The sequence below is a fragment of the Eleutherodactylus coqui genome, chromosome 3 (assembly GCF_035609145.1).
Source record: "Eleutherodactylus coqui strain aEleCoq1 chromosome 3, aEleCoq1.hap1, whole genome shotgun sequence".
Classification (NCBI taxonomy): Eukaryota; Metazoa; Chordata; class Amphibia; order Anura; family Eleutherodactylidae; genus Eleutherodactylus; species Eleutherodactylus coqui.
Window position 1 is genome coordinate 196,231,331 of NC_089839.1, and position 13,718 is coordinate 196,245,048.

General features: G+C 43.1%; 1 protein-coding gene across 1 annotated transcript in view; it reads left to right on the forward strand.

Moving 5' to 3' along the window:
- IL17RE (interleukin 17 receptor E) overlaps nucleotides 1-13,718 on the forward strand; it is a 64,799-nt gene that overhangs the window by 20,054 nt on the left and 31,027 nt on the right. Inside the window, exons 2-3 of the mRNA XM_066596752.1 lie at nucleotides 662-677; nucleotides 5,820-5,966. Of these exons, the coding sequence (XP_066452849.1) occupies nucleotides 662-677; nucleotides 5,820-5,966 (163 nt within the window). The remainder of the gene's footprint in view (nucleotides 1-661; nucleotides 678-5,819; nucleotides 5,967-13,718) is intronic.

The following is a 13,718-nucleotide window of genomic DNA, read 5'->3' on the forward strand; positions in this document are numbered from 1 at the left end:
GTAAAGACTGAACACAATGCATGGAAGATGAATTAGCCTTGTTGTGTAACCATCTGATAAATTACACCTCGCTATGCCAAGGGATTTTGGCTGTAAACCCAAAGGGTTTAATTATACCCGAACCACTGTAATTAGATTTTATGATGCACATTTGCATGTCGAACTCTGTGCTCTCCAACTGAATGAGGTTGTGGAAATTATTTCACCACAATTGTGTGCCACAAAAATACCATTTTGCTTGCTGTCGGTGAATGTAAACATTGTCATCTCAGTCCAGAAGCTGAAAATCTGTCTGGATCAATATCCTTTTCACACAGGTATACAGTTTATTACAAGAGAGTACGGTTATAATTGTAATGAGTCATACGACTTTTTTTTTAGCAAGATAGGTATCCAGCCTCTAGGTGGTAACAAGAATATTTCCATTCAAAGGCAGCAAGCAGAGATTGTGAAAATGGCAAGGATGTGTAACTGAGTATATTAGAAAGCATTGCTTCTAGGGGAAAATACTGTGTCATATGCAGTGTCTGTGGAATATTACATTATATTAATATTATGCGTTGTTATAATTGTACGTGGTTCTATAAACTGGGCATTGCTGAATTGTTTGCAGAATTAGTTTTTTGCTTTCTAACTTTTTTTTTTTCTTTTTCACTTTCAGGAATATAATCTACAAGGTAATTATTCATTTACATTCCTTACTGTATGTGCAATTCTAGCTATCATACTATTGTATTTGAAAGCATAATCATTACATATAGTATATATGGAAGAATACCATGGGCTAGACCATGTGAAAAGTGTATGAAAGTATAGGCATTACCTATTCCAATGAAAGCATTGCCTTTAGCTATAGTATACCATATACAGTTGAGTTGTCAGCAGCACTTCTTATGCCCAACCAGGGCTGGACAAGAATCCTGCAGCGCCCAATGTGGTCTGGATCCAAAGCAGCCCAAAGTACAAACAGTCCAAAGAATAGAGATGAAGGCAGCAGTAGCGGTGCAAATAAAGAGCCGAAACGTCGTCTGTTTGTGTTGGGAGGAATAAAAGGAACTCTTTATTTGCACTGCTACTGCTGCCTTCATCTCTATTCTTTGGACTGTTTAGCTATAGTATAGGAACACTTTATCATTAACTATTATTGGAGTACTTCTTTAAATTTAGAGTAGGTAATAAGGCTACCAGAATCTGAGTTCTCTCATGTGTCCAAATTAATGATGATTATCGGAAAAAGAGACATCAACTGTGTGAAGTCACTGCTGTGCTCTTTCTCTGAGGGACCAGCTCAGTGTTGGCTTTAAAAGCACAAATAGAGCAAAGAAAGATATAGTGTCCAATCATGGTAGACAACTCCCTAAACTTAGCAAATCATTCCAAAGTCTATGGCTGCTTTCACATCTGTGTTGGGGGTTCCGTTTTCCTGCTCTGTTATATGAGCACGACAGGAATTTCCTAGTTGAACAGATCCGTCTCACTGAACAGCGCCCAATGAACCCCATTGACAATAATGTAGTTCATTTGGTTTTCGCTCAGTTGTCCGGCATTTTACCTGCATTTTACATGCAGCACTTCTTCTAGTATTTTGCGCTGGATCTGCAACGGAACCTTCAAATGAGGGTTCCAACATAGATATGAAAGGGGCCTAACACTGACAAATAAATAAATGAATGTGACGTTTGCTTCCGTTCCCTTAGTAAAAGAATGTGGATACAATAACTAAATAGGGTCTCCAGGAAACACTCGTCCCCCCGCCCCACAGCTAGGTCCAGTTTATATCAATTCATGAGCTTCGGACTAATCTATATTAACCACTTAAATAACAAGTGAAACATAGAATCCTTAATACTTTCCTTAATAATTTTATATTACAGCATAGACATTATATGTCATGTATGAAAACATATCCATCCACTGTAGCATATGAAGTCATTCCTGTTTCCTTCACAATTTAAAGATTAGCCCTTTACTGTTGCATAAAGAAGTGTCCACATTACCTACACCATGTTAAAGTATATTACTTAACTTTACTATATGGAAATACACAAGGCATTTCAAAACGATGGATCCGGTCTTAAGCAGTACATTTCATGGTGTTGTTACAATTACACAAGGTTGCTAACGGTTTATTGAGTCACCAAGTCTTATTAGCCATTTTATAAATGCTCTGTGCCCCCTCCACCGGCTGTATTGGCAGCATTGAGATGAAAGCATTGCAAGAATCCGCCCTTTTCTCACGGTGGACACGCTAAAAATGCTCACTGTTGCCCTCATCCACTCTTGCCTCAATTATTGCAACTTGTTGCTGATCAGCCTCCCCTGCACCAGACTCTACCCCTCCAATCCATCCTGAATGCGGCAACCAGGCTCGTCTTCCTGTCCAGCCGTTACTCGGACGCCTCTGCCCTGTGCCAGTCACTGCACTGGCTGCTCGTCAAATACAGAATACAATTTAAACTCACTACCTTCATCCATAAAGCCCTCCACAGCGCCGCACCGCCCTACATTGCCTCCCTCATCTCAATCCATCACCCAGCCCGGGCTCTCCGCTCTGTTAATGAAATCAGACTGAGTGCCCCTTTAATTTGAACCTCTCATTTCCGCTTCCAAGGCTTCTCCAGAGCCTTCTTCCAAAGGCTATCCAGGCAATCCATGACCCACAAAACTTCAGGCGTGCTCTAAAAACGTATCTCTTCAGGGAGGCATACCGTATCTCCTAAACCAAACCCCTCTGGATGCCGCACAATAACATGCTCCCTAATCAACCAACTGCAATTCCTGCTAGCCACCATCACCCCCCCCCCCTCCCGCAGTCACACCGTCTCTATTGTCACTTGGCTAAATGTCTGACCCTTGTCTATGTGTGTAGCATCCCTCACTCTCCACCTCGCCATACCGTGCACATCTCCAACCCCTTTATCTTCTGTATCACCCCATTACTTGTAGTATGTAAGCTCGTTGGAGCAGGACCCGCACCCCTATTGTCTCCATCATCTGATTACTATATGTAACCGTGGTTCTGTAATTTTTGTACTTTTGTCTTTCTGTATTCCCCCTGTCTATGTAAGCGCTGCGGAATATGTTGGCGCTATACAAATAAAGATTAATATTATTATTATTTGTCCCAAACGCGTCTCAAAGTGTCTTCTTCCACTGAGGTCACGATTCTGTTTTTGAGGTCATCCAAATTAGTCACCAATGGTGGCACAAAAAACTGGTTTTTGATATATCCCCACTAGTAGAAGTCACAGGATCTCATATATAGGGTTCTTCCGGGCCAAGACTATAGGGCCAAGTCTTGGGGTTCTGTGCGACCTATCCAATGTTGATGCATGGTGTCATTTTGAAAACGTCAAGCTTGCAGGTACCAATATGGCGGTGCTCCATCGTGCTGAAAAATAAAGTCATTGGAATCATTAAGTTGTGGGAAGAGCCAGTTCTGCAGCATTTTGGGATACATTTGTCCTGTAATTGTGTTTCCCTGTAAAAATAAAGGACCATAAAGGTGTCTTAGACAAACGCCACAAAACACATTCACTTTAGAAGAATTACGCTCATGCTCTTCAGTTTCGTGTGGAGTCTCTGATCCCCGTAAGCGCACATTGTGACGGTTAACTTTACCACTTCGATGACTTGTTGCTTCATCACTAAAAATCAAACGCAGGAAGAAGCTGCCGTCCTCCATGTTCTGTAGCATCACATCACTTAATTCTACACGCTTCCCTCTGTCACCTGCATGTAGAGGCGGTACCAGCTGTAACCGATATGGCCTCATGATTAAAGGTCGCCTTAATATATGTCAGACGCTCGTATGAGGAACCGCAAGTTGTCGGCTGGCACGAGTGGATCTGTGCGGGCTACACAGAAATATCTTCTCATGTTGTCCTCCGAAGTGCGTGGTCGCCCTGGGCTCTCCCCCTACATAAACAGCCTGTTTCCTCAAATTGTTGGTACCAGTGACCAAAGTCCTTTGGCATTGGCAGATCAATGACAAAACACTGTTAAAATACACTCTGCACTGCAGTTACGGATTCAGTCTTGCTGAATTGCAGAATGCAAAACGCCATGTGTTGTGGGGTCGCCATCTTGCAAATAATTGATGTTTGTGTGCGGGGAGAGGCATCTAGCGGTACTCATTTGAAACTCTAGGCCCTGCCCTTTCAAGAGTTTGTTTCATGGGTTCATTTCTTGCAAAGATATAGAGACTTCACATTGGGGCCATCTTTTTGAAACCTTGTGTGGTATTTATCTGTAAGATATGAAAGTGTATCTATGAAATTCAAGTTAAGAAAGTATAGAATGACCTACATGATATGAAAACATACCCATTACCTGTACTATAAGAAATTATACAATTTACTATGAAAACATCCATACTACATGAAAAGATACATAGTTTGTATTACATGAAAGGAATTCCGTTATCTGTATGATATGAAAAAAGCTATCTGTTATCTGTACTATGTGACAGGATACCTATCAACAGAAATCTACTAAAGTCTACCCAATATATGTAATAATGACAATATACTTGTTATCTCTACTACACAAGTATATGAGGACATACGGAGTCGAGTGACATTATGACCACCAGCTAATATCCAGAGTAATTGCCATGTGCCGCACACACAGCAGCTAGAGGGGCTGGGTGGGACTCAATAAGGTCCTGGTAGATGGTCTTAGGTATCTGGAGCCATGATGACTGCAGTGCTTCCCACAGTAGCTGGAGGATTTGTTGGGGGAAACCACAGAGTAAACACGAAGATCAAGGTGGTCCCATATATGCTCAGTTGGGTTCAAGCCCGAAATTAGGGGGCCAGGGAAGTACTTAGAAGTCTTGGTCGTACTCTTCCAACCACTGTCGGACATTTTGTTGTCGCGTGACATGTTGGATATTCTTCCTAGAAGATGCCATCTGCCCGAGGGAAGATAAACAGCATGTATGGGTGTACATGATCTACAAGGATGGAGTTATATAACCAAATCGGTTCAGCGTGTCTTCCACATAGATGAGCGGGCCCAGAGAATGCCACCAAAAAATTCTCCAGACCGCAACGCTGCCGCCACCAGCTTGTGTTCTTGCAGCAATGGTTGCAGGGGGGGTTGTTCTCTGATGTTTCTCACCTGACTAATTCCATCTGTTCAATGAAGCAGAAAACGTGACTCATTGGAGAAGGCAGCCCTTTGCTAATCAGCCCTTTGCCCAATTCTGCAAATTAAAGCCTTTTCTTCTGATGCACTACTGTTAGTATAGGTGCAGTGACCATCCGTCTGTTTCGGAGCCCCGTACACAGTAGGGTTTGCTGAACTGTTTGTCTTTTTTTGACACATCTGGTAGCCCTCTTGGTTTACTTTCATGGTGAGCTGTTCCACTGTAGCGTATCGGTCGGCCATCATGCACCTCTGTTGCCGGCATTCACCTCTCACATCAATGGCTCATGATGCTCTGCAGTTTCCGAGTCGGTTATTCCCAATGGAGCCATTTGTCCAATCACAATACACTTTCATCACAGCAGCATGTGAACAGTTTACAAACTCCGCTGTCTGAGAGATACTGTGACCCTTGCCACGAAAACTTTTGGAACCCTGATAAATCGCCCCTTTTACTCAGGACAACAACAAACCGATCACCGTGATCAGACAGCCTAACACACACCTTCTATACCCACCAAACCAGCTCACCGCACGTCACTTCCTTCATGGGCTACATACTGCCGATGTCGGAAGTAGGAGGTGGTCATAATAATGTGACTTGACTGTATAATAACCAGTTCTCAATTGTCAATTCTTAAATATTTTTTCACTTGTTTCCCACCCAGAATCACTTCACTTTGCATCAAACTCAAGTCCTTCTACCACAGACTGGACCCTTCCACCCGAGGCTCTTACCATATCCACCGTATCGCTGTGTGAAGGACAGCCCTGTAAACCATGCATACGCATTAACATTTCTGTGAATGTCACAGGTAGGTAGCATGCAGTTTGTTCTCTGTTCTTCATTACACTGTAGATGGCATTTTGGGAGGAGATTGGCACAGTATACTACTTTAACTTGTATGTAGCTAAACTGCAATACCAGACGCCACCTATGGATAAGAGTGGTGCTGTATTCCTATTACTCTTCTTTAAAAAAAGTTAGAATAAATCTTGTTTTTTGTATAGCGCCAACGTATTCTGCAGTGCTTTCAGGTAATTTATTTATTACCACCCCTACGAGGCTGGGTACTCATTTTACCAACTTCGGAAGGATGGAAGGACGAGTCAACCTTGAGTTGGTTACCTGAATCAAGCAGGGATTGAACTTGCAACCTTAAGGGCATGAGCGAGGGCTTAGGACTGCATTTCTGCTGCCTTAGCACTCTCTGCGCCACTCATAAAACTCCTTTAATACACATGTAGTGGAAAGATGCGATATTACGTGATTCCTCCACACAGTATCATATACAATAGGCTTAGATACCTCGGTGCTGCAGTAAATCATCCCTGGGCGTGATTGTGTAATGTTTGTAACTATTGGCGTTGTATGTTTGCATTACGACAGAATTGACCCAATAAAACTAATTTTAACAACCTTCCTTTTACTGAGTAATTTTTGATGGCGTCTTATCTACTTATTAGGTCGGAAAGTGCAAATTCTGTCTAGGCAGCTAAAGCAAAATCTTATGAGTCCTGTAAGTGGCCATTGTGTCATATATAAAGCTGGACATACATGGTCTGATAAATGTCTCCCAGGCTATAACCAACTTAAAGTGGGCCACCAAGTAAGGATGAAAACTTAAAGGGGTTGTCCAGTGGCTACACGTAAAAAAAAAAAAAAAAACTCGCCGACTGCTGGCATATAATTAAACTAGTCTATATTTACTTCTTTCGCTCCCACCGCCACTTTGGCTCCCCCAGTCCCCACTTACTTCTAGGTGGTCTGGTTACATGCCGACTAACCATGTGATCACTGCTACCAATCACTGGACTCATTATTGATACCTAGGTTGATGGTCATGGAGCTTGCAAGACTGAGAAATCCAACTCTTAATCTCCATGGCACTGTGATCACATGTCCTTCTCTCACATAGCCCCTGGAACTTGATGTCTGTTATGTCAAGTTATAGAAGGGTATTGGCCACCCAGGTGGTGATGGTAATACAGACCGCAGGCTGTGGGGCTGGGGTCATCTGATTAGTCCGGAGGTTCTGACCTCAAGAGCCTTCCAGATAGGGAACGTACATAGGGATAGTAAGTGGACATACTGGTGGGGTCCACATGTTAGGCAGTAAAGATCCTGGAACACAGTTTCTTGCTCAACAACGTTTTACTAAAAACAACAAAACAGGAGTCCCCGATAACAAATCAACAGTGTTTTGGGCAAGTTATCGATCACTTGTGTTTTAGGCAAAAGCACACTTACAATAATGTCACAGGTGATCATCACCTGGCTTCCAACAGAGTCTACTCAGGCAACTGATAGAAAGTAGGCAGCATTCGGAGCTTAGCGGTCCACCAAGTGTTGTCCCACTCAACGTATTTCTCCTCGTCAAATGACTCACGTCAAACTGGAAGCCATGTCCCCTTTTCTTGATGCAGTACCAGTGAACCAGGCGATCCAGGCGGAGCTGAGTGCAGAATGTTTGTGTAGGCCTTTAAAGTAGAGCGTCCCCGGCAGCATCTTACTCTCTTTCTACAGCTTTCCCTCAACTGGCCTTAGGCGCAACTCCCACTGAAACGAAAAGGAAGTTGGGGAAGATCTCATCTCGCGATAGGCTCCACTACATTATCTCTGCGCCTTGTTCTTCTTCAAGGCTCATTGCCTTGAATTACATTATAAACAAAATAGAAATGAGCAAACTTCAAACAGGGGAGACAAAAACATGGGGGCACCCCCTCTACACAGCACTTTCGTTGACAGCAGAATTCGGAGGGTTTCTTGATCCCGTTCTGATTTTGTAGCTGCTGTGGTGTGGGGTCTTCACTTCATGTGAAGTAACTTGCTGGCTACTCGGGTCCCATTCCATCTTCAGCACTTGTGCATCCCCCAGTGCCCTTGTATGGCAGTGAAGTCTGGGCATGGTTCCGGCCTTGCTTGGAGGCATCTTGCTGCCTCTTCAGCATCGCTGATGTCAGGTGGCTACTGAGTGGCACTCACTGGGAGTAGGTGGTACGGGCCGAAGCAAGGGAAGTAGTCAATTGGTGGACCTGGTGTACTGGGCAGTGGATGCAGTGCATTCTCTAGTGACAGGTGCTAGCTGGAAATATGTGGTATTTACATACCGAGGCACCCAGTTACAACTGCAAAAGCTGTGGCCCTTATAGTTACCCTAATAATGTGCCTCCTAGGGATGCATTTGTAAGAGTAGGGACTTCATAATAATCTATAGCTTATAAGATTAGGGAATGCTGGGAAGTTTATCTAGCTTCTCCTCATCATGCCATATATTTATAGCATTTAGAGTCTAAAATACATAGTTTTGATATTTAACACCATATCCTTTCCATATGTGGAGAGACACACGGATACAGTTGAAATTGGTGCTACTGCCAGGGGGCCTCATGCTGCAACAGGGCCCAGTGTAGATGCACAGCTTGCTCCATGGTTAAAGTGGCCCTTGGGGCAGTGTAGAGTTTGCTCTAGGGCCCATAGTTATGCCACTGATGACTGCATTCTATGTTATTATCGAGCTTCCATTCTCCACTCCCCACCCTAAATATAGTGTTTCTGGTAGCAGCATTAGATCCTTTTGGTTCTATTCAACCCTCTACTGATTTCCGTATGGATTCCTATCTTTTGCTCCTCTGAAGTCAATCAGTCTTGCTATAGAAATCACAAACTAGAAGAGAGCAAAAACCAAGGAGCCCCATACCGGTCCCAGTGCCAAACTCATTTCACACTGTAACGAGGCAGCACCCACACTGCAGTCACTTCACATCCTTGTACATTTGCATTTCCCTGTGTTCGATCCAAATCTTATTCCTCATTCAACTTGGCATCCACATAACTGGCTGAGGCAGTAGGTGTCATGATGACGACCAATATTAAGACTGGCAAGACTGGTTTGGGTGCAAGATTTATGTAGATATAAAATCGCTTGCCAGATTAATAAAATGTTAGTTTTGGGATAAACATATATTCATATTCCAACTTTTTCATTGATGCTAACATAGGAGTGATAACCACATTGCCCTCATAATAGTGTCCCTATAAGGCAGCCAGGCACAGTGCCCTGATAATACCACCAACTACAATGTCCTAATAACAGAGCCAGGCACAGGGCCCCCATAATAGTGCTTCCTTACTAGCTGGACACAGTGCCTCTATAGCACTAGCAACTAAAGTGCCCCATAACAGGCATATAACACAGGCCGCCAGTTAGGGTATGTTCACACAAAATCTGCATTGGAAATTCCGTTGCGGATTTCAAGGGAAAGCTGTGTTATAAATTCATCAGTCTAAATGGATTTTTGATGCGGCGTTTCAATATGAATATGTGGATATGCTGAACGTTTCCAATCTGATGGAAATAAGCGACATCACTTTTTCCATGATGTTGAAGAATCCGCACCATATGAGCTATAGAAAGAGAATCCAACTGAAAACAATGGGTCACCAATGCACTCTCGCAACATTTGACTTGGGTGCAACTGCCAGGGGTTGAACTATCTTAGCCACCCAATCTTGCGCACACTTTCCGCAAAGGCTGCCAATTAAGCATAGATTACACCCCGACCCAGTCCTTACACCCCAAACTATCACTGCCACCATCCTTGGAGAAGGCCAAGGGACCTTAATACACACACCCACACTGCTCTCCAGCAATCGGTGTCAGACTGGGTGCCCAGGGCCTACCAATAAAAATTGATTCTGCGGTCTCACAATACGGCTACGTGCAAATCTTACCTGATCCCAGTTTACAAATTCCTCACCATTGCATTCTCCAAATACTTCAATAGAAGGACGGTTACATTTTCGTGAGGTCCTGTTTCCATTGAAGTATATGGACCATGCAGCCGGCAAGAATTGGTGGATTCCCCTTTACCCAATATGAAGTATATAGAAAACAAGAAAAAAATCCTTCTGCGCTCTTTTTTGGGTTTGTTTGCAATCCAAATCAGGAACCAGGTCACCGCAATGTACAACAAAATATATTTTTAATTGTACAGCATATATAAAATTATATCAATCTTGCAAGATTGATATAATTTTATATATGCTGTACAATTAAAAATACATTTTGTTGTACATTGCGGTGACCTGGTTCCTGATTTGGATTGCAAACAAACCCAAAAAAGAGCGCAGAAGGATTTTTTTCTTGTTTTCCATATACTGCATTTTCCCCATTATATGGTTCATTACCTACTGGGGCTTTTCCTACTGCTGCATCTCCTTGGATCAAGGATTGTTGGGGACCTTGCATGAAGAAACATCTTTAGTCCTACAGGCTAACGGGGATCATCGGTGCAAGCGGGTTCTTTCCACAAACGAGGGATCCCGCTTTGCACCAGGTGAGTAAAAATCCCCCTTATTTCGGATTCCTGTGTGGTGGCGCGGATCTATATTTTGTGATTCTTTACCCAATATGAGCAATGTCTGTGTGCAGCATGTGCAGGGGTAGGGTTTGACTCGGGATACACCTATTCCACTGTGGGTCAGTCCGAGCCTGCCAGAAATCAAAGAGTTAACACCCGAGTTTTAGGGTCAGAGCCACAAAGTCAACATTTAACAAAGTATTTAGACTTTAATATAAAAAATGCAGTGCTTACAAATAAAGGATAAAAAGAGGACAAAATAAAATGACATAAAATAAATGTAAGACAGTTAAAATAGAGAAACCTACAGAAACCTCCAACTTACAGGCATCCTAAAGTCTTTGTGTTCTGGACGGTAGATGAGAAAATGGCGCACGTCAGCTGCAGGCTACCCTCATCAAATGTGACAGTTTTATTGTCTCGCATATAAAGTTCTCAGTTCCTGGAACTGTTTGCAGAGCTGTCTGTTAGTTCTTGGGCAGTTCAAAGGTCTTTAAAGTTTGTGCAATCTTGATCTGGTTCCTCTGAAACCAGTCTGACCAGGTTCAGGTGACAGATATGGCACCCCCTCCAAGGATGATGGCATGCTCTTCAAGGATGGGGGCACCCCCTCCGAAGATGACAGTACCCCCTCCAAGGATAAGGGCACCCCCTCCATGGATGATGGCACTGCCTCCAAGGATGAGGGCACTGCCTCCAAGGATGAGGGCACTGCCTCCAAGGATGAGGGCACGCTCTCCAAGGAAGACTGCACTCTCTCCAGGGGGCTCTTTTTTTCTGCAATAAGAGGTGTTGATTAGTGTGAAGAGCTTAGCAGATAAGGGCCTCTTCAGACCACAGTGAAAATCACAGCCACAAAATGGAACGAAACCATTGATTTCAATGGTTTCATTTTCACTAGCAGGATTCTTGCGCGTTAATAGTACACGCAAGAAAGGATAGGACTTGCCCTAGCTTTCTATGTGCCATAAAGAGCGTATTAGTGCATGCCCCTGTCTGTTTAATCCCTAAGACCAAGGTAATCTTGTGGGAATCAAATATATACGCATACTGTCTATACACTCATCTATATTACTCACCTTATATACTCAGCTTATATTGCCATCACACAATGGGACACATTTCAGTGCAGAATAGATGTGGATTTCGTGTCAAAATCCATGTGAAAATGCTCTGTGTGACCAAGGCTTACCGTGCCTCCAGCACTGTGAGCCTCAGCTTCCCCATAATAGTGCTCCCTAAGGCTAATTTCACACGGACCAGCACAATATCGGCCCGTCAAACTCAGCCCAATATTGCACTCGGGAACTTGCATCACTTCAGGGAAATAGCGATCATTCGGCGTTTCAATGGGGGACATCGCATCTCATGCACCTCACACGCCATGCAATATTTTTCCCAGTCCAATTGAAACCAATGCACAGGACATGCTGCATTTTTTTTTCCCACACCGCGATGTGGGAAATTTTGCCTGCCAAAATCCGTGTGAAAATGCTCTGTGTTACGAAGGCCTTATGGTGCTTCCAACGCTGTAAGCCCAAGTCCCCTCATAATACAGCCAATTACAATGACCAACAGCTATATAACAGCCAGGCACAGTTTCCAATGACACATGGCGGCCCCGTTAAAGATCTTGCACTGGGGTCTAGGAGCTTCAAGTTCCACCTCTGAAAGCAGCCACTTAGTAGATAATATTAAAGGGACAGTGATTTTCAGACAACTTCTGCTCATCTGCCAGCTTCAGTTAATCTTATAATTTCTGTAATATACTGGCATTAAAAGTTTTGTTGCTCTACCACTGAAGTGGCTGCTGCTAGGGGGCTCCCTTTCAGCTTCTTTGCAATCCAATGTCTCTTGTTGGGTACAAAGCTTTCATAGTAACAAGGACACAGAAACCTTTCCATACGGTAGCAACAGCGGCAGGGTCTATCTTCACAGGCGGCCACCCTTTACTTACAGGCTGCAGACTGACAGATCTGCAGACACTGTGATAATGATCTCTACAGTCTCTGCCTCTCATGCTGTTACTATTTGTGTGTGGTCTGTATGTGTATATGTCATACACACACACACACACACACAATATAGTGGGTTTACTAACCACTTGGTCAGAACGTCTCTGAGTGCCCGAATCATCCTGGGAAAGCAGAGAGGCAGGCATTCACATACTGCTTCCCTGATTGGACCAGAGACTGTACAGTGCAGCATGGGAAGTCAAGGTAAGGAAGTCAGGACAAGGAACCACTGGCAGAATGCTAGCCTTGCTACATGCCCCCTGCATAAAAGTCGATTGCAAATAGAAGAAAAATGCAAAAAGGTCACCTGACAATCAGAACTTACAAACATAAGACAGGATGTAAAACACGGCAAATGAGCGGAAAGAAGAACCTGGGGTATTGAAGAAAACTTGTTGAAAACTCAAGTACACTTTACACACTCAAAGAATAATAACAGGTCCGTCAACAGCAGCATGCTGAGAGTTTCTAGACAGTAACTGGGTATTTAAAGGGAATGTGTCGTCAAAAAATGGCCTTTTGTATAAATTAAGTTTTTATGTTAAACATTTTTTTAAGAATTTTGGGTGATTTTTTTTTTCTGTTTAAATTTTCGATGTCATAATCTATATTAAAAAAAATTCCTGAAATCCTCAGTTCTTATACTGACCACAGAGCCTAATAATGGTCTAACACTTCCTGTTCTGTAGAGAAAACCTCCCAGCAGTCATCAACAATACAGGAAGGATCAAAAAATAAAAACATGATAAAAATGTAAAATAGTTTAAATATTTGGTTTTAACTAGTAAAAATATAAGAAGCTGAAGCTAACATTTGATGATGGCTTTAGGTTTGTGCTTAGCGCTCCATGGGTAGAGCAAACGACTCGCTCAGGATGTCCGTATTTGTATTATATGAGATTTCATGGAATTTGTAGAACTTTCCCAGGTAAATCAAAACATTCTTGGCAGCACTCTCTACTAGAGATAACCCTGTACCTATGATGTCATTTCTGGGTAATTATATGTTTTATGCAGTCAGAAGAATGCTGCCCCCTAGTGTTCATTTCCTAAATAACAAAAATACAACTGCATACGAATTGCTAAATTTTTAACCCTTTGGATGGGTTCACACAGGGCAGATATGCCGCGGAAATTCCGTCCAGAATTTCACTGCGGCAAATCCGCCTGCGACTGCTAATCCTGGGGT